Source organism: Garra rufa, chromosome 3 (genome assembly GCF_049309525.1).
Source record: "Garra rufa chromosome 3, GarRuf1.0, whole genome shotgun sequence".
NCBI lineage: Eukaryota > Metazoa > Chordata > Actinopteri > Cypriniformes > Cyprinidae > Garra > Garra rufa.
In genome coordinates this window covers 17,990,661-18,016,139 of record NC_133363.1, presented here as the reverse complement: position 1 = coordinate 18,016,139, position 25,479 = coordinate 17,990,661, and the positions used below count along the sequence as shown (strand labels likewise).

The following is a 25,479-nucleotide window of genomic DNA, read 5'->3' as shown; positions in this document are numbered from 1 at the left end:
ACTTCAGCCAGAAATCTGGGTGTAATCTTTGACGACCAATTAACTTTTAAAGACCACATAGCTAAGACTGCTCGATCTTGCAGGTTTGCATTGCACAACATCAGAAAGATCAGGCCCTTCCTAACAGAGTATGCTACACAACTCCTCGTCCAGGCCCTGGTCATTTCCAGGCTGGACTACTGCAATGCTCTTTTAGCCGGTCTTCCAGCATGTACAATCAAACCTCTACAAATGATTCAGAATGCAGCAGCACGACTGGTCTTCAGTGAGCCCAAAAAGGCCCATGTCACACCTCTCTTCATATCACTGCACTGGCTACCGGTTACAGCACTCATCAAATTCAAGACACTGATGCTGGCATATAGGACAGCCACCGGATCATCACCTGCCTACCTCCATTCACTACTACACATCTACACTCCCTCCAGAAGTCTGAGATCCTCTAGTGAAAGACACCTCATTGTACCACCACAGAGAGGTATTAAATCACTGTCCAGAACATTCTTGTTCAATGTCCCTGCCTGGTGGAATGATCTTCCCACCCCTATCCGGAATGCAGACTCCTTAACAGCTTCCAAGCGACTGCTGAAAACCCATCTTTTTCGACACTATGTGACTCAATAAAAAAAAAATAAAAAAAAAAAAAATTCTCCTCTCTTCTTGATCCTCCCTTTCTAGCCTGTTTTTCCTCTCTTTCTTGATCTTCTCCTTCTAGCCTGCACTCTTCTAACAACGCCTGATATATGGTATTTTTGAGCACTTCCTATGTTGATCTGCCTCCTTAGGATAAATCACTTGTTGTATTCCCAATTGTAAGTCGCTTTGGATAAAAGCGTCGGCTAAATGAATAAATGTAATGTAAAATGTATTTTCTATCCCAGAAGAGGTCTGGACAGTGTTTTTTTTTAATAATAGTCATAAATTCGAGCATTGAGAACATTGTTTGTGTACACAGAGTTTACTAAAAAGAAAGGTTTTGAACAACTCACTTACACTGTTTGGGTTTCCGCTCGCAGCCGTCTTGCCAGTCAAGAAGTGTCGATCTCTGAATGTTTCTTATATGAGGCTCTTTTTACAACTAGAAGGTTAATATTGTTTTTCACTTGCGACAAAACAACGAATTAGCCGTGCATTTATATGGAAATATGCTTTAGGAGCTATCCATCTTTACTCTCCTCACTATTACATTGCATTCGGAGATCGACACTTCTTTGACTGGCAAGACGGCTGCGAGCGGAAACCCAAACAGTGTAAGTGAGTTGTTCAAAACCTTTTTTTTAGTAAACTCTGTGTACACAAACAATGTTCAGTGCTCGAGTTCATGTGTAGAGACCCAGGCGATACTTCGAGCAAAGTTTCATGGTGTGTCGAGCCTTCTTAGTGTTGTAAAAATATCGATTTTGATGCGCTCAAAGTAGTGCCCCTAGCACTGCCATTCACCGACCATTTGACCAGAAAACGAAAAATCACGGTCAATCTTAAAAGTGGCTGATTTGTCGTAATTACGCTTTTAGATGAAAGTTTGACTCGTTTACAATACAAAAAACACCCCAGATTGCATTTTGGCGAAAGTTTCCCTTTAAAGCTGCATTTAAACTGCATTTTGGAAGTTCAAACTCATGGGCACCATAGAAGTCCACTATATGGAGAGAAATCCTGAAATGTTTTGCTCAAAAAACATAATTTCTTTACGACTGAAGAAAGAAAGACATGAGCATCTTGGATGACAAGGGGGTGAGTACATTATCTGTAAATTTTTGTTATGAAAGTGAACTACACCTTTAAAGCGCGAGTGATTTACTTATCAATGTAAAGACTCGATGGACCTCCCTGCGGCCACACGAATTGAGCGTTTCAGGTGTTTGACATTTCAGTTGAAACATCTGAACTGTGGTGAAAATTCGCGCCACGTTAAACAATCAGGAGCTTGCTCTAGTAGTGACGAAGGCAGAAATTCGAAACAACAATGGAGGACAAAATCATCGTCTCTGTATGTGGATACTCGGAGCTGTACGATACATCTTCGTAGTTTTTTAAAACATGAAAAAAAAGGATCTTGCTTAGAAGAAAGTGAGTGAGGAGGTTGAATAATCTGGTAAGTTGTAAAAACCGCTCTTTACTCTATTTGAGCTATATGTATATACCTATTTAGATTACAAGCTAGCTAAAGCCAGCAAATTGAGCTTATTTGCCATATTTTACAACTACTTTCCCACTGACGAGTGGCAGAAGCCCCTCACCTGACGCAAATTCGCATTTGTTGTGAAGTGAATTTCACGTGCGAACGAAGCAAGTAAACACAAAATGTTCAAGCGTCTAACTACGCGTGAATAGCGCAATTTATTCACATAAGCCTCGTCTGGTGTGAGCACCACAACATTAATTTGTTGCAAATTTAAGTTTGCAAATTTAGTTGAACAGTCGGAGTAAATCCTGAGCGTTTATGGTGTACGCTGTTGTTTTGACGCACTGCTCACTTAAACTGTAGAAACAGTAAAATTGTGTAACTGTTTTGGTTCATGATGTGTCAACTGATGACCCCTGATATAGAAAGTCTGTGATTTAAAAAAAAAAAATCAGTTGAGTGAATGATTCAGTGACTCACACATAAAGACAGGCTAAATTTTGAACCGCATATTAGCATACTACGCTTTTTTTAGCCAGTATGATTTTAGGAACAGTCACACAGTTACTTCCTGTTTGAATCAGTGTCTTGAATTAAACAGCTGAGTGGTTGATTTAATGTTTTTTTTAACACCTTCAGCTGATTGAATGTTTCACTGACTCGCTTATTATAGACACTCATTTGTTTCATCGAGCATAAATGTTTTTTACAGATTGGCTGAGTGAATGGTTCAGTCATGCACTCATATAGACAGCCACTTGTTTTGTTCTGTTGGACTTAGGACTTTTTAAACACTACTCAAATACAAGTCCCTCTTTAATCTAACACTATTGGCAAAGCCAGAAATTGATACAGTGTTTACACTCTTCCGGAAGTTAACTGACTTCAAGCTTATGTTGTTGACTTTGCATGGTAAGCTGGTATAGGAGAATGTATCTGAACAAAAAAAGAAACACTTTATCTTCAAAAGGAATTGCATAATTTTAGCGACGCTTGATTCCTAAACAGTCTCACATTTTCTTATGCCAGCTATTCATTCAGTCAGATAACTGGTGGAGGGTGTTACATCAGTGGGAGCAAAAGGATGGATGTGCTACATTAGTTGGAGGAAGCAGATGGATGTGCACTTGCTTACATTTGGCAGCCAACCTTTGCACAACATAAAGTAGAAGCTGGGACTCAGATTGCATGTGCACCACATCAATATGCAGTGAATGCTCTGGTGAATTTAACATTTAGGCACATTTTTGCACTTTCAGTGTTTTTGAGCGTGTCAGTTATAGCATGTATGCATTGTTTACTGTGAGGAAGGTTAAAACATGCTCTTTTTTCTGCATTTAGTGTAAATAAAGAATTTACGTTGGTGAATGACTGTTTTCTGCAACGGTTGAGACTCCAGAATCTCTAGCCTGTGCAGCTCTTATAGCTCCTGCCGGGAGGCCGTCTGTCTCAAATCATGCTCCCGTCCTCTCCCCTATCTTTTGCCTACTGGGGCTCCACCTTAGAAATGAATCGCCGTTCAGCTTTCGCTTGATTGAACTGCACAGACCACTGTGCTGCTGCTCGAGTTTACCTGCTTAAAACTACTAACGGTTGATTTAGCTTCTATTCCAAGAAAAAGAATAAGTGTTTTTAGTTCAGTGGTTCTGTGACCACAGGGACCTTGTGAAATTAATTAAAAGAAAGCTCATAATTTTTATATCATTGTGCTCCATTGTAAAGGTGGTTCTTCAGGATGAATTAATTAAATTTCCCTTCAACCCTTTTTAAATGTTCTCTGGCTTGGTTAAACAAGTAGAAAAAATATGCCACCAAGTGTGTTATGCCTATTTGCTGTGACCATTTCACTGCTTTGTAAGTCATCCGAATACTTCTGCTGATGTCTGCATTATTCTGTATGAATCAAAAAGCTATATTTTTGTTTATTATTTTAAGTCATCAAGGATGGTCACATTGTGAGAAATAAATTTTTCCTTTATCTTCCAAGACAAAAGAGCTTTTTCTATTAAATATACTGTAACTTTCAGAACTCAGACCTTTATTCCCTACCCACAAAGACGGTTTATTGAAACTAAGCTTTTTCCAAATTTGTTCAGCAACTTGTTTAATTCTAAGGGTCAGAAAGAAGGTCATGAAAAACTAAATAATGACTGTTTTTGCTGCAAAACACTTCACTATCATTTTAAGTGGACCTTTGGGGGTGAGGGAAATTAAATGGTCACAAAATTTGACCCTTTAACAATTTCCTCTCACTATAGGAATAAATTAACTAAATCCCACTGGTTTTGTCCCTTTCTCATGCATTTCAAAGATATTTGCCACAGTTTGGTAGTGTCTGCTTGCATTGTTTTTGCTCATTTAGGCAGAGTACACATTTACTTGAGATTTCTGAGAGCTATGGATGCATATTGCTCACAGTGTTCCTTTTCATTATTGGTGGCCAAAACTATTAGAACACTAGTATTTTAACTAGCTAAAAATGGTTTCAAGTTAGTTATTTCTATCTTCTGCTGTAGTGTGTCAGTAGGAAATATCAGTTTATATTTCCAAACATTAATTTTGCCAATTATTGTGATAATCCAGTGAGATTTTTAGTGAGAGTGCTCCAGACAGAGATCTGATCTCAGCATCATCCAGTCTGTCTGCAATGACATGAAGAAACAGAACAAACTGAGACAGACTAAATCCAGAGGAACTATGGCAACATCTCTAAGATGCGTCAAGAAACCTACCTGCAAAGCTACCTGAAAAACTATACCTATAGGGCAAAAGCTGCTTTAAAAGCAAAGGCTGGTCACACCAAATGTTGATTTTTACAAGTTAATTGATAAAGAAAACTTAAAAACTTAAAACAGTACTGTAGCTTTGCAAGTAGGTTTCTTGAAGCGTCTTGGAGACGTTGCCACAGTTCTTCTGGATTTAGTCTTCTTCATGTCATTTCAGACAGACATGATGATAAGATCAGATCTCTGTGTAGAGCACTGGCTATTGTCAGACTCCTTTAGCAAAAAAAATCTCACTGGATTATTACAATTAATGGCAAAATGAATGTTTAAATATAAACTGATATTTCCTATTGACACACTACAGCAAAAGATATAATTAACTGACTTAAAACCATTTTTTAGTAGGTGAAAATACTAGTGTTCTAATAATTTTGGCCACCACTGTAGGTCTAAAATGCTTAAGGAATTAAGGCTACTTTAGGTTTCACAACCACAAAATTACATGTATTTGTAATAGAAATATTGATGCCAAGTGCAGCACTTCAGTTGCCTCATAGTTATAAGAAATAAGTACATTGATTATTAATAGTCATGGGATCAGATGACTTGAATTCCATTACAATCAGATTAGCCTGGAGTCATTGTTTGTATAAAGTGATGATTGCTTTTTAAGATGGGTCAACATCTCTGACATTTGTGACCCTGGACCACAAAACCAGTCATAAGGTTAAATTTTACACAACTGAGATGTATACATCATATGAAAGCTCAATAAATAAGCTTTCTATTGATATATGGTTTTTTAGGATAGGACGATATTTGGTCGAGATATATCTATTTGAAAATCTGGAATCTGATGGTGCAAAAAAATCTAAATACTGAGAAAATCACCTTTAATGTTCTCCAAATTAAGTTCTTAACAATGCATATTTCTACTCAAAAGTTACATTTTGATATATTTATAGTAGGAATCTTCATGGGACATGATCTTTACTTAATTTCCTAATGATTTTTGGCATAAAAGAAAAAATCATTAATTTTGACCCATACAATGTATTTTTGGCTATTGCTACAAATATACCCCAGCGACTTAAGACTGGTTTTGTGGTCCAGGGTCACATTTAAGCATGTCATGACGGTGTAATCTTGCAAGTATTTTATCCATCAAGGCCACTTGCAACTTTGTTGAAAATCAAAGCAACACAAATCTCATTGTTCATCTCTACTTCTCTGAAAAATAAATAAATAAAAAGACTGCTGCATTATTATGCACATCAGTGTTCACACTCTGATGGGATCTCTGAGGACAAATCTGCTGAAACTTATTGTCTAATAATACTTTAGCGGTTGAACTTCAACCTCATATATAATATGCAATACTGTAATGCACATTTACAATTGAGGTCAAAAGTTTACATACAGTACACCTTGCAGAATCTGCAAAATGCTAGTTATTTTACCAAAATAAGAGGGATCATGCAAAATATGTTATTTTTAATTTAACACTGACCTGAATAAGATATTTTCAAAAGTTTACATACACTTGATTCTCAATAATTTGTTGTTAACTGAACGATCCACAGCTGTGTTTTTTTTTTTGTGTGATAGTTCATGAGTCCCTTGTTTGGCTTGCTGTTCTTCAGAAGTATCCCTCAGGTCCCACAAATTTTTTGGTTTAACTTATTTTGTCTTCTGGGAAACATGTAAGTATCTTCTATAGCTTCTGAGGGGCAGTACTAAATGAAAAAATACAGTATGATATTTGGGCCAAATAAGAAAAATGTACACATCTTTATTCTGTTCAAAAGTTTACACCCTTGGCTCATAATGCATTGTTTTTCCTTCTGGAGCTTCAGTGAGTGTTTGAATCTTCTGTAATAGTTGCATATGAGACCCTCAGTTGTCCTCAAAACCGTACAGTCATTGTTGGAAAGGGTTCAAATACACAAAAATGCTGGAACAGCAGGCCAAACAAGGGACTCATGAACTATCACATACACACAAAAAACACACAGCTGTGGATCATTCAGTTAACAACAAAGTAAACTTTTAAACATGGTCATTTTTATAAATTCAACTATTATTTTCTTCTGTGGACTATGTAAATGTATTTTATGTGAAATATCATATTCTGGTCAGTGCATGATTCCTCTTATTTTGGTAAAATAATGAACATTTTGCAGATTTTGCAAGGTGTATGTAAACTTTTGACCTCAACTGTATGTATCTACGCTATTGACTAAAAGCTGAAATTGCCAATTACTAAAACATTGTTTTAGCTATCAAAACTATTGCTCATAATGTTCTTTAGGAATGTTTTGGGTTTAGTGCAAGAAGGCATCTGTGGCTTAATGTACATTATCACAGAAAAAAAGCCACGAAACATGTTGTTATGAGATGCAAGTCATGCAAGTTAAAAAAGCTTTGCCTACTGACTTTATGTAAAATAATTTCTAATCTTTCAATTGTGTTGTCATGACGACCTGACGTACTGTGACTAATTGTACAGCACTGTTTACATAGTGCAAACATCACTAACACACAGGATGAAAAAAATGGATATTCATTTTGAATTTGCTAAATAACATATTTAAGTGTGTTTCAAATAAGTTGTGTTTACTGTAAGTGAGCATTAAAAACAAAAAAAAGCTAATCTAAATGGAAAAATGCAAAATGTAATATTCAATATGGAATGATACACTATCGTTCAAAAGTTTAAGTTGAGTAATACTTTTTTCCTGAAAGAAATGAATACTTTTATTCAAACAAGGACAAATTAAATTCATCAAAAGTGACAGTGCTTTTATGTTGTTACAAAAGGTTTCTGTTTAAAATCAATGCTGTTCTTTCTAAAAGAAAAATGGTTTCAACAAAGAATCCTGAAACATGGTTTCAACAAAAACCTGAAGCCGCACAACTGAAATTTAATTATGAATGCTGTTCTTCTGAACGTTCTATTGATCAAAGAAACATGAAAAAAGAATCAGAATAATAGAATGAGGGATCATGTGACTGGAGAAATGATGGTTAAAAACTCAGCTTTGAAATCTCAGAAATAAATTACATTTTATATATTCAAATAGAAAACAGTTATAATAAATAGTAAAAATATTTCACATTTATTGCTGTATTTTTCATCAAATAAATGCAGGCTTGGTGAGCAGAAGAGATTTTTTTTAAAAAACATTAAAAATCTTACAGTTCAAAAACTTTTGACTGCTAGTGTATAGTATGTAATTTTCTTTTTTTTATGTTTGAATAAAATATAACTGCGATTTTTTTTGTTACAAAAGGTTTCTGTTTAAAATCAATGCTGTTCTTTCTAAAAGAAAAATGGTTTCAACAAAGAATCCTGAAACATGGTTTCAACAAAAACCTGAAGCTGCACAACTGAAATTTAATTATGAAGCAGCTCAAGAATTTTTTGTTGAGCACCAAATCTGAAATATATATACCAATAAATTTCTAGTCTACAGTAACCAATATGGTATTGATAAAGCTAAAACATATGTGTGTTAACATGAACATCATTTTAATCACAGACCCTCTGCTGCTCCCATTCAGACAGCAGATGTCATTTTCCCGTAAAAGCCTCACATGCTTCAAAGCACTGGTTCAATGAGAGAAAATAAAAACATATGATCTCAGCCAGCCATCAATCCTGCTCTATCCCATCATTTCTTCAAGAAGTGAATCTTTCTTCATCACACTGTCCTCTATCGAGAAATACCAGGCTGATAAGAGGCCAGGCTTTAGCTGGAGTGTTATTGTGTGGCTTTGCAAAGGGCTGGTGGTCAGAGCCGTGATCTTGTCAGAAAGGGAGGCTATGATTAGAGCGAGGGGTGTGCTGGATGTGAGGACCGACTCTGCAATCTAGTCTATCCATCAAGGCATGCACACACAGCAACACTCACAAACACACAAGCAAAGAGACACTGCTGCATTTATAACCATAAAGTCAAGTTGTTACATTTTGTGTGCCACTGGCTCTGTGATTATGGAGCATGACTGCAGTCCACAGCACATGCAGCATTTCCTCAACCGAACGATGAGATTTGATACTTAAAGGTGAAGTGTGTAATTTCAGAGCCACTAAAGTCACTGAAACAGAATTACAGAAATAATGACCTTTTTAAAGCATACATTCTGTAACACGCTCCCTGTCCACAAAAACAGTGCTTTAATTCTCTTAACTAACTAAAAGATTCTTATATCCTAACTAAAAGATAAAATTTGTATATTTATGGAATGAAAGATCAAAATTAAAGAACAACCTGCAATTTCCTAGATTTCAAGATCACTGCTTAGTTTATCCTAACAGGAGTAATATGGCAGTTTTTAAAACATATTTCATCAATTAATTGTATTCTGAAGCACAGTATAAAAACCTAAATGAGATATTTCCTTAATCATATGACAAACCCTATTTAACTGACAGCATTTTTCCAATTTTCACTGAGATTCCAAGGTGATTGAAACCCTGTGACAGGAGGTTGTTCAGATGAAGGCCAAAGGGATGACACTTTCAGCCACTGGAAGACAAGTTGGTCGTACCAAATCTGTGATTTCTCGAATATTGCAGGTTTACAACAACACTAATTCATTCAAGATATCCCAAAAGGCTGGTGGTCCACATAAGACTCTTAATGGGGAATGGGTTCAACACTGCAGCTGGAATTGCTTGCCAGTTCAATCCTGAACAGGGTACGGACCTGTCTTGGCACGTTTAACCCTTAAATGCATACCTTGGGTCTTTAGCGACCCTGGACATCATTCACTACCCTCCTCCCTCCAACATATTTTTTAAGTTAAAGTTTCAATCTATAAGGAAAAATTATAAAATATAAAAGAATATCTGTTTTCTGATTATATTTTTGTAAAAAGTGTACAGGGTCCCTAGAGACCTGAGGTGTGTAATAGTGTAATTATATTTTTTGTGCGCAAAAATATGTAAATATCTGATGACGTAATACGTGCAATTCACCTTTATTCCTCGAGGTGGTACTGTTTGATGGACAATAATGATGTGATGTTTCACTCATAATTATCGCAGGCAGAAAACAAAATATTATCATCAGCAAAAATGTATCTGGTTTGCATGGCTTTACTGCAGAGCAATTACTATACACAATAAAATATAAATGTCACTGTTATTTGATGATGGATGTGGTGAATAAACTGCCAGCAATTAAAATATTGACTGAAGTCATTAAAAACATTTTGAGAATATGGTTGAGATCGCGAATATGAGCCAGATGCGAAAACAGTAACGAAAAATGCCTAAACTATAAAGAGAGTTTTTTTTGGAAATATAGGTCCGGGTTGCTAAAGACCTGAATATGTAATAATGATTGCAGAAACATTTGTGCATTTAAGGGTTAAAGCCTTCTATACTGCACGATTTTAGCAATCCTATAAGATTGTTGCTGATCACACTGCAACATACATCTAATAAACTTGGGTATGACATGCATGTAGACTGTATGATGATGACACCTATTGACTCGTAGGCTACGACGCATGTTACTATAGAAGACTAAAATGTCATCCGCATGCGCTAGTGGTAAGCAGTTTTAGCAGCATATATATACATATATATGTATATATATATATATATATATATATATATATATATATATATATAAAGTTTTAGCGGCATGTCGCGTTGATTTCATGCCGTATTTTTGAATTTCTGACACTGTCTGAGAATGATCGTAGGTTGTCTTTGGTGGCAAGACCATGACAACATCCGTCTTTGAACCTCTCTCACTGTACCACATAGGGCCACAGATTTGAAGCTATGATCACAGAAATCGCCATGATTGTTTCACGATGCCAATCTTTTTTGTCTGGGACAGCTGAAAATCGTGCAATGTGCTTCAGGCTTAAGAGAAGTCAGACTAAAAGTGCATTCTGCAGTGACCAAGTCTCTCACCAGCAGAAAGAATCAAAAGGTTAAGCTCACCTTTGCTCAGGAGCATGTTGTGTGGAAAGAGAAGAACCGCTCCAAAGTTCGCTTTAGTGATGAGAGCAAGTTTAATTTATTTGGTCTGATGAAAAACTTTTGCTCGGTGTCAAACTAAGGAAAGACTGAAGCCCAAGTGCATAAAGAAGTCAGTGAAAGGTGGAGGAGGAAGTGTCATGGTTTGGGCAATGTTTATTTAGCAGGAGTCTCTCTATACTGCTACATGGGAGGGTGAATGCAAATGCTTATCAGAACCTCCTTCAGCAACATGCAGTTCTTTCACTGCAAGGATCTCCCAATCAGTCTGCGAATGTCATGCAAGATAATGCCCTCGTTCACTGCAAAATGGGTAAAGCAGTTCCTTGAAGCACATTGACAGCACATTGAAATAATCTAATCTGATCTAAAACCGATAGGAAAATTCTAGGTGACAAAGTTACCACTACAGTTACCAAACTATGGAAGAGAGTGGACGAAGAGTGCACCAAGATCACAACAGTGCAGTCTGAGAAACGAATGATGTCCTGCGGCTGCAGATGTGCCGAAGTCACTCAAAGCAAGGGCTTCTACACTTCCTACTAATTTCTGACAGCTGTAAGCCTCCAAAATTTAAGATGTAGTCTTCTTTCATGCTACAGTGGTTACTATTCTCTCATTCTGATCACAGTGTTTTCCAAAAAATTCCACAAGGTTTTTGTTGAAATGCCTTATGCTATTTTGTTAAACAAGTTTGTAGAACACTGGTGTACCTGCAGCTAATATTCCTTCAAATTTTGAGCAATGAACAATTTTCAGAAAACATCTAAAATTATTTATAGATTGTTCTCTAATTTGGATCACAGTGTTTTCCACAAAATGAAGGTTGTTGTTAAAATGCCTTGGATATTTTGTCAAATATCTTCGATGAACAGTGGTATAACTACAGCTAATATCTGAGCGATGAAGATGAACAATATTTCAGAACAAATCAAGTATTTATAGATTGTTGTCTAGTTTTGATCTCCACTGTAGATTGCAATACATGTTAGCTTGCTTATGTTGCTCCAGTGCATGATCTATTTAGGTCTATACACCAGGGCTGGGCAACTTTGATCCTGGAGGGCCACTGTCCTGCAGAATTTAGCTCAAACCCTAATCAAACACACCTCCCTGTAGCTTTCTAGTGATCTTGAAGTGTTTGATTAGCGATGGAGCTAAACTCTCCAGACAGTGGCCCTCCAGGACCAAAGTTGCCCTTATGCCATACTAACAAGAAACTATGGCCGAGAGCTGTAATTCTAACTCCACAACTTTGCAATGCTGTTTGCAATGTTTGTTAGAACTATGGATTCAGGAAACACCAACTCAGTGATCTATGTTGGTATTGACAGAACTTGCGACTACAGTTGGCTAACTATGTTTTTGGGAAACATCTATACTGTCCTAAACTCACATCACTGAGCCATAAGCAGACAAGTCAAACTGAACAACATTTTGAAAGCACCACTGTGCAATGTATTTACACTTGACTGAGTTAAATGGCATGTAGAGCTTATAGTAAGTGATCACCGCATAAACTAAGGAAGTCCCTGGAGACTGAAATAAAAAATACACTTCAACACTGACACACAACTCACTTCAGAGACTAAACAACTTGTTTAATGCCCTCACCTTTTCAGCTGTTGATTTATTGTTCTAATGGGAGTAAGTGATACTTTTCAGGCCACTTATATGACGGGCAACTTATAGAAGCTATAGAGAGAGCACACTGACTAACCTTGAGAAACATCTGTGTGAAAGACATTCTTTCATTCTCAGCTGATCTGAATTCAATATCCTTGCGAATGATATTGCTTTTTGGGTTTCGTGCTTTTAAAATAGGTGAAGCTCTAACATGGCAATACCAGCAAAATAGAAGAGGTGAGTCATAAGGACCACCATTTTGGAAAGAGCTGCTGAGGAGCGAGGAATTGGCTAGGAAATGGAAAAAAATCTCGAAACATGCAGGGAATCAGAGTGATGACCTTTCGCATCCGACAAGAATGAAATGATGGCACATTTTCAATCTAAAGTTGGTGTGGAGACCGCCGCTGAGATGGAGGAGACTGGTGTGTGTGTGCGTGTGTCCATAACATTTCAATGAGAGAACACAGCTGGCAGTTTGATTTGTGTATTATTACTGAGAGAGCACCATTATCTGCACATTCATAAATTACCTCTATGATTTTCACACTTTATGAGACCCCAATTCCCCAAACTCTAGCCTTAATAACTCTACAAGGATTGAAAAGTGCTTCATAAATGCCACAAACCCTCACTGTACTGAACTTCGCCTTTAGTCCATCACCCTTTACTGAGAATTACCACCATTTAAAAGGTAAACACTTTTTACAGCATAGTGAGAAATGCACTCTATTTCTGTATTACAATCAACAAACAAAACAAGCCTGCCTATTAGCAAAGCTCACATCCACACATAAACACTAACCACTCGAGCAAATCACTCCTCTGAGCTACACACTCATTACCTCTTCTGCGCTCAGCCACACTGACACAGTGGCAAACATTTGTGGGTTGTGGGGAGGTAAAAACCAAGTTAATGTGATCAACAAGGCATGAGTCATTGTTTTAGTTTATGTTGGGAATTACAACGTACATGTTGATCTAACACCTATTTTAACCGGCCAAATGCTGATCTTAACTGTTAAAAGAACCTCCAGGCTAAAACCCTGTGACATTTATAGCTCACTTAGGCCTTGTACTGCAATACATCAGTGTTTTTGTCCAATTGTGTCCAAATAACTTTCAAGGCCAGATTTACTTACTTTAATGTTTGAAAGAATAAAGTTATGATGTTCCTCTTAGACAGGTAAGCTTTGTTACACTGAGCTTTATGGCCAATAGCACCAATATCTGTGTTTGCCAGACGTGTAATCAGTTTAGCATGAGAGTCAATAGTCAGTAATGTTTGTATATCTGAGTTCAAAGAATGTTCCAGGTTCAAAACAATTTAAGCACTGGAGGTGATTAAATGTAATAGTGTTTAAATCACGATTCCTTGAACTGGGAATACTTTTCTAGGTGGATGAACTTCTTGTCATGCATTGCCAACATAACTTGTGCAGCTGTTCGACCCTGTAATATGTATTCAAACATGTTTTCTCTGTGTCTCAATGTGCAAAGCATTGCTTGAAAAGACAAAGCATTGCTGAATTGTTGAAATGGCATAAACCTCCACCAAATGTGTATGTGTGTGCAGCGATATCACTGTGACAGCTTGTTTTTTCATTTTGTCTCTCTTAGGGAGCTCCTGGGTCACGACTTCACTGAAACTCACTATGAGAATGGCCTCCCTGTCACCAAAACCAGCAATCACACTGTAAGCAGGACTAAGAGCTCTGTGTGTGTGTGTGTGTGTGTGTGTGTGTTCCTCTCTGTCTCTGCTTTTCTCAGTTCTCATATTACAGTTTCAGTGTGTTTTATCTACTTGACATGTAAAGCTTGATTTATATTTTAAAAACTGAGTGTTAAATACCTAAATGTTATATTAGCAGTATCAATTAAACACATTTGTTTAGTGTGACTAATTATAGCAATAAAGCAGTAAATTTACCTCAGGCAAACATGATTGCAAAATAGATTGCTGTGGACTGTGGGCCAGTAATGGGCTCAATGATATTGATATAAAAACAGCATTATATTGTAATGTTTAATCATCAATGTTTTTATTTGCCGCAATAATTTAATGTCTTACAATTATCACTTTCTCAAGTATTGGGTGGGTGATTATTTGCAATTACTTGGATTATTTAATTAGGATATCATGTAATGAGCAGTCAAATAAAAAAATTGCAGTTATATTTTATCCAAACATAAAAAAGAAGAAAATTACATACCATACACTTGCAGTCAAAAGTTTTTGAACTGTAAGATGTTTAATGTTTTTTTTTTTAAATCTCTTCTGCTCACCAAGCCTGCATTTATTTGATGAAAAATACAGCAATAAATGTGAAATATTTTTACTATTTATAATAACTGTTTTCTATTTGAATGTATTTTAAAATGTGATTTATTTCTGTGATTTCAAAGCGGAATTTTTACCATCATTTCTCCAGTCACATGATCCCTCATTCTATTATTCTGATTCTTTTTTCATGTTTCTTTGATCAATAGAACGTTCAGAAGAACAGCATTTATCTGAAATTGAAATGTTTTGTAACTTATAAATGTGTTTATCATCACTTTTAAAACATTTTAAAGCATCCTTGCTAAATAAAAGTATTAATTCTAAATTAATTATGAAGTTTAGTTATATATTCATTATAAAGTATTAAGCAGAAAATCAGCATATTAGAATGATTTCTGAAAGATCACGTGACATCAAAGACTGGACAAGCTTGAAATGTATCTTTGATCACAGGAATAAATTACATTTTAAAATATATTCAAATAGAAAACAGTTCAGTTGTTACTGTTTTTGCTGTACTTTGGATCAAATAAATGCAGGCTTGGTAAACAGTAGAATCTTATTTAAAAAACATTACAAATCTTTTGACTGGTTGTGTAAATCAATGACAATTGTCAATACAGTTAAACACATTTCTTCTCACAGAGGTTTAATTAGTGTTGTATTTATAACTTCATAAAAAAAGGTGCAGGGAATGACACTAATGACAGGAAGACCAAATATGGGTATACGGGAGAAACCAAGACAGAATGACGGGGGTGTTACAATTATTCTCTTGGTACTCTTGGATTTTTCTTATATTCTAGTCTACTTACTGTAATACAGTCATTTTACTACATAAAATACGGTCCTATTTTTAGTTCAATCAGCCATTGGTGTTGTGCTCTGGTAAATCTTAGTCAAATGTTTTCTGTCTTTCTCACATTTGAAAACATGAGCAGGTCTATTAACGTACTTGAACACTGAAATTACAAATAAAAACCTTGCACAATGTAGCCAGCAAGCAGTCTAATACTGCCGGTAGGGATATTTTTTGTTATGAATAATTCTTTCCTTATTTTCAATTCCTGCAAAACATTGAGTTAACAGGCAAAGAAGACTCTGGAGGTTCCATTATGATATATTTTAGCTGTAGAAGGCAGATTTTCTACAGATAATTTATTGCTAACTCTTGCAGAAAGTTGTGAAAACTTGTCACTTATGTGCTTCCGTTGAATGTGGTTGAGGTGTGAAGTGCCGGGTTCAATCAAGGACGAGTGCGACTCGATATCAAAAAGTGTGACTCGGAATATAAGACCAAATTGCTCGATTTTTCACGCTGTCTGTTCGTTGCAAAACAGTCTTGTTTTGCTCCACGCATCCCCAAAATCCGACTTATTGATCAGCCAGAAAAGGATACAAAACCACAAGCGAATTTCTTCAGCCGTAAACTACCTTTCCTGACTGTTATGAAGGATCCCAAATCCACTTGCAGTCCCTGCACAAGCTCTGAGCTTTGTCATAGCGTTTCCATCACTTGACAAGGGTTGATGGGAGTGAAGTCACACCCCTGATTATTTTTGAGCCCTTTTAACAGCTTCCAGCTGCCCTCTTGAGTGAGCAGCACAGGATGGGCGTACAGCTCACCATTGGGCGCTAACACACAAAGAGCTTTTGAAGAGAATGAGCAGTTCGCTTTAGTTACCGCAGAGATCACAGCACCCCTCTCGCTCCCTGTTGTGATAGACGGGGTAATTCAATCTAGGAAAAATCACAGAGGATTTTCCCTCTTTCTGTCTTTCTTTCGACTACCAGCATCTAAAAAGGAAAATATATCAGGAGGGACTGATCCCTAAGCCTGCTGGTTAACCGCACGGTACAATAAGGTTGGAATCTTTCCCCTTTAGTAGCCACACACACACTCACAGAGGTTTAATTAGTGTTGTATTTATAACTTCATAAAAAAAGTCATTAAGCAAACCTTAGTCCTATCAAATCAAAGAACATCAAATATTCATGAGTCCTACAGCGGGAAGATTAAACTGTCAGTGTGCCGGCTTCACATTATAGCAAATCAGTTTTATGTCTTAGTTCCAGTTATTGGAAATGAAAATATTCCCTGTGATGGCATGAAATGATGGCATGGAATGGATCTGTGAATAAATGGTACGCAATTTTGATCTACTGACAACAATAGAGACAACGAGGAAGTGCTGACAGGAAAAAGAGGAAGTACTGCTGTTGATTTCCATCACAAGACCCACACACACACTTAGTTTTGTTTTATGTAAAATTATTTTATATATACAGTCAAAAGTTTGTGAACAGTAAGACTTTTTTTTTAAAGTCTGTTCTGCACTCATTCAAGCCTACATTTACAGTAACATTTTAGAATATTTTTACTAGTTTTCTATTTGAATATTTATTAAAATATACTTTAAAATGCAATTTATTCCTGTGATTTTAAAGCTGTTTTTTTTTTAGAATCATCACTCTAGTCACTCTAATCATTCTAATATTCCTATTTGCTGCTTAAATAACATTTATAAAACAGCTAGGTTTCTTTGATGAAAAAGCTTTTTATTTCAGATAAATGCTGATCGTTGGATCTTTCTATTCATGAAAGAATCCTAAAAAATGTTTTAAATATTGGTGATAATAATAATAATAATATATATTTTTTGAACAGCACATTAGAATGATTTCTGAAGGATCATGTGACACTGGATTAATGATGCTGAAAATGTGGCTTTGATCACAGGAATATATTACATTTTAAAAATATATTCAACTAGAAAACAGTTATTTTAAATAGTAAAAATATTTCAATATTTTTACTGTTATTGCTGTACTTGGATCAAATAATTCCAGGCTTGGAGAGCAGAAGAGACTTCTTCAAAAACATTAAAAATCTTACTGTTCAGGAACTTTTGACTGGTAGTGTATATAGAGCTAAATAAATCAGAAATAGTAAATACTGCATAATTAAATATAAAATCATGCAACTACTACAGGATAAATCATTGTGAATGTACAACATGTAGTAGCTAGTAATATGTTATAAAAACACAATAAAATATTCCATTGAAATGTGATCCTGAACAGATGAGGTACTGCATTTCATGAGGAATAAACTTTGCAACATTACAACACTGGATAGTAAAGTGTCCATCAAATCACGCTTTGGAAGTATAGGTTATCCGGGTACTTTTCACCTACTGTTTGATAAATGTACTATGAATTTGCACATACTTCTCATTTCACCCACTGCTTTTTACCTTCTTTATAGAATGAAAGTAGGTGTATTTGGAAGCAGGGATTGTCAAGCGTTGTCTTCAGAGACTGTTGATTTGTGACCATCCCTCTTTTGCTTCCTGTCTTTTCAAATAAATGAACTAATTTCACGGTCTGACCGTTCATATAAGCCTTTTGAATAGCTGAAAGAATATCAGTTATACGTAGTTTGGATCTGTTTCAGTAGAGTTAAATGGAGCGATTATTTTCCAAATGTTAGCGGTAAACTCCTGAGGGAAGTTTTTTGGTGCGGCAATCAAAAAGAGGCAGACTAATTAAGTCCAATAAACCTGAAAGCCAAAAATGTAACAAATGTAATTGTGATTTACAGATGTAGTCTCTTTACTACTAATTAGATAGATGTTCCATTAACTCGGTTTTGCCCATTTTATGAACAACATTAACTCCGCAGCCTGTCTCTTGAGCAAACTGCTCCCTCTTATCTTGGTTTTCTCTGCCTTGCCTACAGTAATCTCTTTCTCTCCTTCCATCTCCAGGATCATTGCTTCTATCACGGGAGGGTCAGAGGTCACGCCGACTCTTGGGTCGCTCTGAGCACATGTTTGGGAATGAGGTATGTCATGTCTTGCATAATTGGATTCTGTGCAGACACAATGCGCTCAGTTCATTCAGTCACATGTCTTAGCCAGGCTAAAATGCCACATAGTGATAAGGATGTAGACTGCTTGATTGTATGAGCGTCCTCTGAGTGTTATATTGTTGATTGTTTTTGCGTCAGTTGTGTGAATGAGACTTTGTGATGTATGAAAGTATGAAAGTACAAAATGCTCCATAGAGAGAAAAAATCTAGATGATGCTCTTTATTTGTGCTTGCAAAAGTCGGCCATTTTTAATTTTGCATATGAAGCACAATTCTACGTGCTTAATTTTGTGAAGAGGGGAAATGTTTTGGCCAGGTTATTGAATATAGGCCCTGATGACTAATGCTGTGGCCCCACCAGAATGTAAATAGTTTGTTGTGCTCAGTCCTCATTCAGCACTGAAAGCTTCCTCTCTACGTATAAACAATATCCACAAACAGCCTTGAAACTGCATCTGCCCCTGTCTGTTCCTGCTGAATTTAAAACTAATGCCTAGAGATACAAACCAAACATCTGTGGCTTTGAAACATACACAAGCCAGTGTTTTAAAAGTTTCACAAACCAGGTGCAAAGGTTTTTGTCATGGTACTAAATAAAGGATTCTTTTCATTTTGCTACACATTTATTGTACTGGTGGGCTTTGACAAAGAGTACATAAAGGTCATGGCTAACATAATAAGCTTAATAAATATTCTCAACACATTCTCACTCCCATCTCGTCACATATTGATTCTTGGTCAGGAGCCTTTTGCGTCACTTTTTGATGAACAGGGTACCCCTTTTTTCGACATGCATGCTTTAAATAAGAAACTTTTGGTGTTAATATCTTTAATAGTATTTTAATGTCATGATTTAATTATATATTTGGTAATAATTCTGCCATTATTGTCTCTTGTGTGTCTTGTGACCGCTAATGTTTGGGAGTATCTTTCTGAGTGAGATGTGAGCAAGGGAGCGGGATCATTTTCAGTTATTAAAACCTTATGATTTACTTTGTTTTTTCGCATAAAGATATCGCTTGGTTTCAGAAAACTTAAATGCAACACAACTTGTGTGTAATACTTTTATTCTGCTTTTTATGGTCTTTTTTTGGAATAAATACCCGTGAATGTGCTTTCATTTGGCTGTTATGTGTTTTATAGTGTTTAGAAGTGGGTAGGTTTAGGGTAGGGGTGTGGTTTTGTGCTCCAAAATATCTACGGAAGTATACATTTATATACAGATGAAGTCAAAAGTCCACAAGAGAAAATAATAGTTGAATTTATAAAAAATGACCCTGTTCAAAAGTTTACATACACTTGATTCTTAATACTGTGTTGTTACCTGAATGATCCACACCTGTGTTTATTTATTTATTTATTTTTCATTGATAGTTGTTCATGAGTCCCTTGTTTGTCCTGAACAGTTAAACAGGCCTTTAGGTCCCACAGATTCTTCGGTTTTTCAGCATTTTTATGTATTTTAACCCTTTTCAACAATGACTATGATTTTGAGATCCATCTTTTCACACTGAGGACAACTGAGGCACTCATATACAACTATTACATAAGGTTCGAACACTCACTGTTGCTTCAAAAGGAAAAACTATGCAGTAAGAGCCGGGGTGTAAACTTTTGAACGGAATGAGGATGTGTACATTTTTCTTATTTTGCCTAAATATCATATTTTTTTCATTTAGTACTGCCCTTCAGAAGCTACATAAATGCTTCCCAGAAGACAAAAATTCAAAAAGCTCTTAATGCATTGTTTTTACTTCTGAAGCATCAGTGAGCATTTGAACCTTCTGTAGTACTTGCATATGAGTCCCCCAGTCGTCCTCAGTGTGAAAGATGGATCCCAAAATCATACTGTCATTGTTGGAAAGGGTTAAAACACACAAAAATGCTGAAAAACCAATGCATTTGTGAAACCTGAAGGGTTTTTCTAAAGAACAGTTGGCAGTTTAACTGTTCAGGACAAACATGGAATTCATGAACAACTATCTATAAATAACAACAACAACAACAACAACAAAAACTAACAAAAAAGAAAACAGCTGTGGATCATTCACACTGCAAAAAAATGCTTTTCTTACTTAGATTTTTTTGTCTTGTTTCCAGCCAAAATATCTAAAAATTCGGTAACACTTTACAATAAGGTTCAAGGATTTTCTAGATGAGTAAAAATAGTTCCCTTCCGAAGGGAACTCTCACTGCGTCCTCTAGAGGGCGCTTTTGGGGAACGCTGCAGCGTGCCTCGAGTCTGAAGAATGCATAGAAAAACTACATGAAATGGCCGGCGCCAGCGTATGACGTCACCGCGGCGCGTCAGTCGCTGCCGTTGCGTCACTACCGGGCGACCATAACATAAAAGAGGCGCCCGTGCAACACAATACATCTTCGCTGTCTTCAGCTTTCCCGGTTTGGATGTGCATTGGAAGAAACGGTAAGAATCCTTTCTTTAAACTACTATCATGGCAAGCACTAGCAAGTCGTTTAAGCGGTGTGTCCATCCGTGTCCTCGTTATTTGACACCTGAGGACACACATGAGCTTTGCGTATTCTGTTTGGGCGAAGAGCACACACGCGATGTCCTTGAGGGGGCATTGTGTGTACATTGTGAGCGCTTCCCTATGAAGAAGCTCCGGTCTCGTCTGTCTCTCTTTCTGAGGAAAGATGAGCATTCACTTGCCCCTCGCGGTTCGGGTCCTGCCGTTGCCGAGGCACGGAGGAAACTGAGCTCGTGGGGCTCGCAAGTGGAACTGGCTGACGAACTTGAGAAGGGTCTCTCTCTCTCGCCAGCCGGAGACGATGACAGGCTCCTAGCTGATGATGATGCGTTATCGCTGACGTCGTCAGATCCAGGAGCAAGTGCTCTTTTGGGTTCCACCCAAGAAGAACAGGAAGTGCTAGAGATGGATGAAGACGCTGAGGCTGAATCCTCTCTACCTTCCTGCCCTGCATATGAAGAGCTGCTGGAGGTTATGGACCGCGCCACGGCCAGGCTCGACCTGCCGTGGAAGCGGGCTAGAAAGATAACGCCGCGGGGTCGCCTCGACGAGCGGTATCTTTCAGGCCATAACCACCCAGCTCCGGTGAGTCTCCCATTCCTTCCCGATCTTCATACTGAGATCGAGAAGGGCTGGAAAAAGCCGTACTCGGCGCGCATTCATAGTTCGTCCATGGCGAACTATGCTAATATCGAGGGATTGCGTGACCACGGCTATGAGAGGATGCCCCCTGTGGAAGAGACGCTAGCCTGCTATCTCTCCACAGGGCGGGCCTCCTCTCTCAAGACTCCCTCTCTGCCTTCTCCGGCCCTGCAATTAACATCCCGGCTGAACGGCAGAGCATATGCAGCAGCAGGTCAGGCGGTGGGTGCACTGCACACCATGGCAGTGCTCCAAGCCTACCAAGCCGATCTGCTGAAAGACCTGGACAACGGTCAGGGTCTTTCCCCTGACCAGGTGGCTGAGCTCCGTCGCACCACGGATCTCGCTCTCCGTGCCACCAAGCAGGCCGCTACCCATATGGGCAGGGCCATGGGGGCTATGGTGGCTACGGAGAGACATCTGTGGTTGAACCTGGCTGATGTCGGGAGGAAAGAGAAGGGCTTTCTTCTCGACGCACCGGTTTCGCCATCTGAGCTTTTCGGTGCCTCCGTCGAGACGGTGGTTGAAAAGTTCAGAGAAGCGAAGACGCGCTCAGCTGCCTTCAAGTCCTTTATCCCTCGAAGGCCCAGGTCTCAGCCCGAACACCACAGGGGTCCTGCGCCGCCTCCTTCTGAGGAACAGAGGCAGGTGCAGAAGGCTAGTGTTGCATCCCGCGCTCCTCCTCCCCCTGCGAGCAGGTCTAGGAGGCGACGCGGATCGAGAGGTGGCAGACAGGATTTAAGGGAAGTCATCCAAGCGAGACAAAATTCTCGCAGGGGTCAGAGTAATACCTAATAAAACCTCTCCTTCCCTCGGTCCAGTCGGGTCGCCATTTTAATTCCCCTGTCGCCATTTAAGCTTCCTGCACTCCCCGGACCTATGATGTTCTTTGGTGGTTCTACCTGTATAGAACCCTAATTTACTGACGGTCTGGAATCAGGCGGTCTCTGAGGGGAGTCCCGCCTCTTTCTATGAAGCAGGATGCTCTTAAATGGGTGAGTATGATCCGTTTTTCACTTTGAAGGAACTTCATACTGTCTCAGGCCTGTGTATGTTTTCTCTCTCCACAGAAGAAATACGACGAGTCTACGGCAGACGCCCCCCTCTGATCCTATGGATTAAGGTTACGGCAGTGTTTTGCCCTCTCCACTCTACAGGCTGTGCGGTAAACCAACCCTTACAGCATACATTACACACAGGACCTTGTCCTCTTCAAGGTAAGCTCCCTAAGTCTTTCTTGGGTTTGCCCTTGATATGGTTATGCTGTCCTTTGCAGGCCTAGTGTAGACTTATGCCCTATTGAGACAGGAGCATAACTCCCTAGTTACGCCCCCCTTATGGCTGGATAGGCGTGTTGCCTGCAGGGTTAGGTTGCGTGTTGTATTTTTCCCTCAGAAAAAGGTGGAAACATCTCGACGGAGCACCCCTCCCTTCAAACGGTTGTATGGTGGTGTCTACACAACACTTGTTCCAGCACTATCAGGCTTCCCCCTTCAGTGGTTAAACGAGCAAAAGGAAATTTTCCTTTCTCCCTAGGTAAGCATCTTAAGATATTTATGGTTAAGATTGCACTAGTATGTTTAACTCTGTTGCAGACGGCCTGCGTGCGAGGATTCGCTTCGTGTCCTCTCCTAAATACGGTTTCCATGGAAACTGAGTGTCTACACCTGTTGAGACAGGCGTTCACTTGAATAGGAGTGCAGCAGACCGGAGTGCTCGCTGCGAACCCGGAGCAGGTTTGGTTGCTCCCTTTTCTGCGGAAAAGGTTCTTATTTGAGCTCCACCTGGTGACATGCTTTCCAGCTGGGGTCTTGATTCTCGGTCCATTTGGTGTGCGCTCCCCTTTCTGAGGAAGGGGTTTTTATGTAAATCTGAGTGCCACTTTGTGACTCTCTTCAAGTCGCCTCATTCTAAGCCTGAGGGCTGAGGCAGCACTTGATGTAGGATCTACACCCAGGCTGACGAATGTCTCCCCTACAGAGGGTTTGAGCATCTTTCGGTGTTTAACACCTTAAGAAAGCCGTCACTCTAGGATCGATTCTCGCCCCCCAGGCCTAGTTCCACTTCCCTTTCTGAGGAAAGGTTTACGAAGTGTCTGAACTAGGAAGCTGCCCTTATTCATTCCGGAGCTTCCCAGAAACTTTCAAGGCAAACAGTGCTCCCCTTTCTGAGGAAAGGGTTTGTTAAGGTTAAGAGCTCACGTTCCTCCCTGTGCGCAGGATTGCTGGAACATATCTGAGCTCCCCTAATCCAGGGTTTCCTTCAGAGCAACTTCCCAGGACTGAGTGCTCCCCCTTCTGAGGAATGGGTTTTGTTAAGGTTAAGAGCTCGCGTTCCTCCCTGTGCGCAGGATTGCTGGAACGGACCTGACCTCCCCTAATTCAGGGTGTCCTTCAGAGCAACTTCCTAGGACGGAATGTTTCCTCCCTCCTGAGGGTAGGAATCTACCAGGGACAGACCCTTGAGAGTTATGAATCTGCTACAAGGATGTTGGCGTGCCCCCTTTCCAGGGTTCACTTATAAGAGCACCACTCCTTGGTGGCCAAGTTCTCCTCCCTGTTTCCCAGGGTAGGAGCTTAACCTTCATGCTTCAGGTTTCTACTCTCCAGCCTTTATTCTGGATGTATGCTCCCCTCTATGAAGGGTAACAGTGAGAGCATTCGCTCCTGTTCGGTTGTGCAGCTCCCCTTCTGGGAAGGGTCTTCTATGAGCGCCAACCCACCTTCGTGAGATTGCCAGACCTTCATACAGGTCGCGTGGACCGGGCTGTGCACGCTTCCCCCCTTTTCATTAAGGGTTCCCTAAAAGACAGCAGTGCCCCCTTCTGGAGAAGCGATCCTCCCTGTGGATCAGGGTCAGGATTTTTGTCCTCTACTATCGTCCACCATTTCAGGATGGTCTCAGCTCCATGTTCATCTCTGTTGACAGATAGCTTGCGAGCTTCTGTCCAGGGGAGGGTTAGTGTGGCAATCCCCTCACCATCAGGGTCATACCCTTTCTGTCTCTTCAGACGGCATGGAGCTGATAGTGAAACCCCCTGGGAAAACACTCCCCTTAAATCCGATCATGTCGGTAAGCGTCCCACGCTATGCCTGGGCGTCTTCCAGTTAAAACCACAAGTGTGGTAAGTGCACACACACCTGGGGCACTTCTATAAAATCCACGTGTTGGTAGGTTCCCACCAAGTTCGAGTTCCTCTTTTAAATCCTTTTTGGTATGGGTCACACGCTTTGCCTTGTTCCCATCTATTGAAGTCGGCTTACAACCCCGGTTCCCTGGGTTCGACTCCTTTGATATCTTAGCTGATGTCTGCTGACCATCCACTATTGGGGCGCGCCACTACTAGTGGCCCTTTGAACGGACCCAGGACAGGTTTCTGCCCTCTTATGGGAGCCAGTTCCTGAGGGAACTAGGCCCTATGTTGCGGTAGTTTCTGGTTCTGACAAGTCTAAGTTTCCATCGAAGCTTAGCCGTTTCCCTCAGAAGGAATTACTATAATTCCAAGCCTGAGCTGTGCCCTGGGTTCTACCCAGTCTGTAAGTGGGTAACAGGTCAGGCCTCTGGCCGGGAGGGGTAACGTTTTGACAGCCGTCACCACGTCCTAGTAGGGGCAATTCCTCTCAGAATTGTTGCTTAGTGCTCGCTGGCTTAGCATGCACTCCCCTCAGCATGGCAGTGTTGGTATACCGTTCCCCAAAAGCGCCCTCTAGAG

General features: G+C 39.2%; 1 protein-coding gene across 1 annotated transcript in view; it reads left to right on the top strand.

Annotated features, from left to right (window-relative positions):
- Nucleotides 1-25,479, top strand: part of adam19a (ADAM metallopeptidase domain 19a) — a 134,352-nt gene that overhangs the window by 58,639 nt on the left and 50,234 nt on the right. The window contains exons 4-5 of the mRNA XM_073836879.1: nt 14,099-14,174; nt 18,533-18,609. Coding sequence (XP_073692980.1) covers nt 14,099-14,174; nt 18,533-18,609 — 153 coding nt within the window. The remainder of the gene's footprint in view (nt 1-14,098; nt 14,175-18,532; nt 18,610-25,479) is intronic.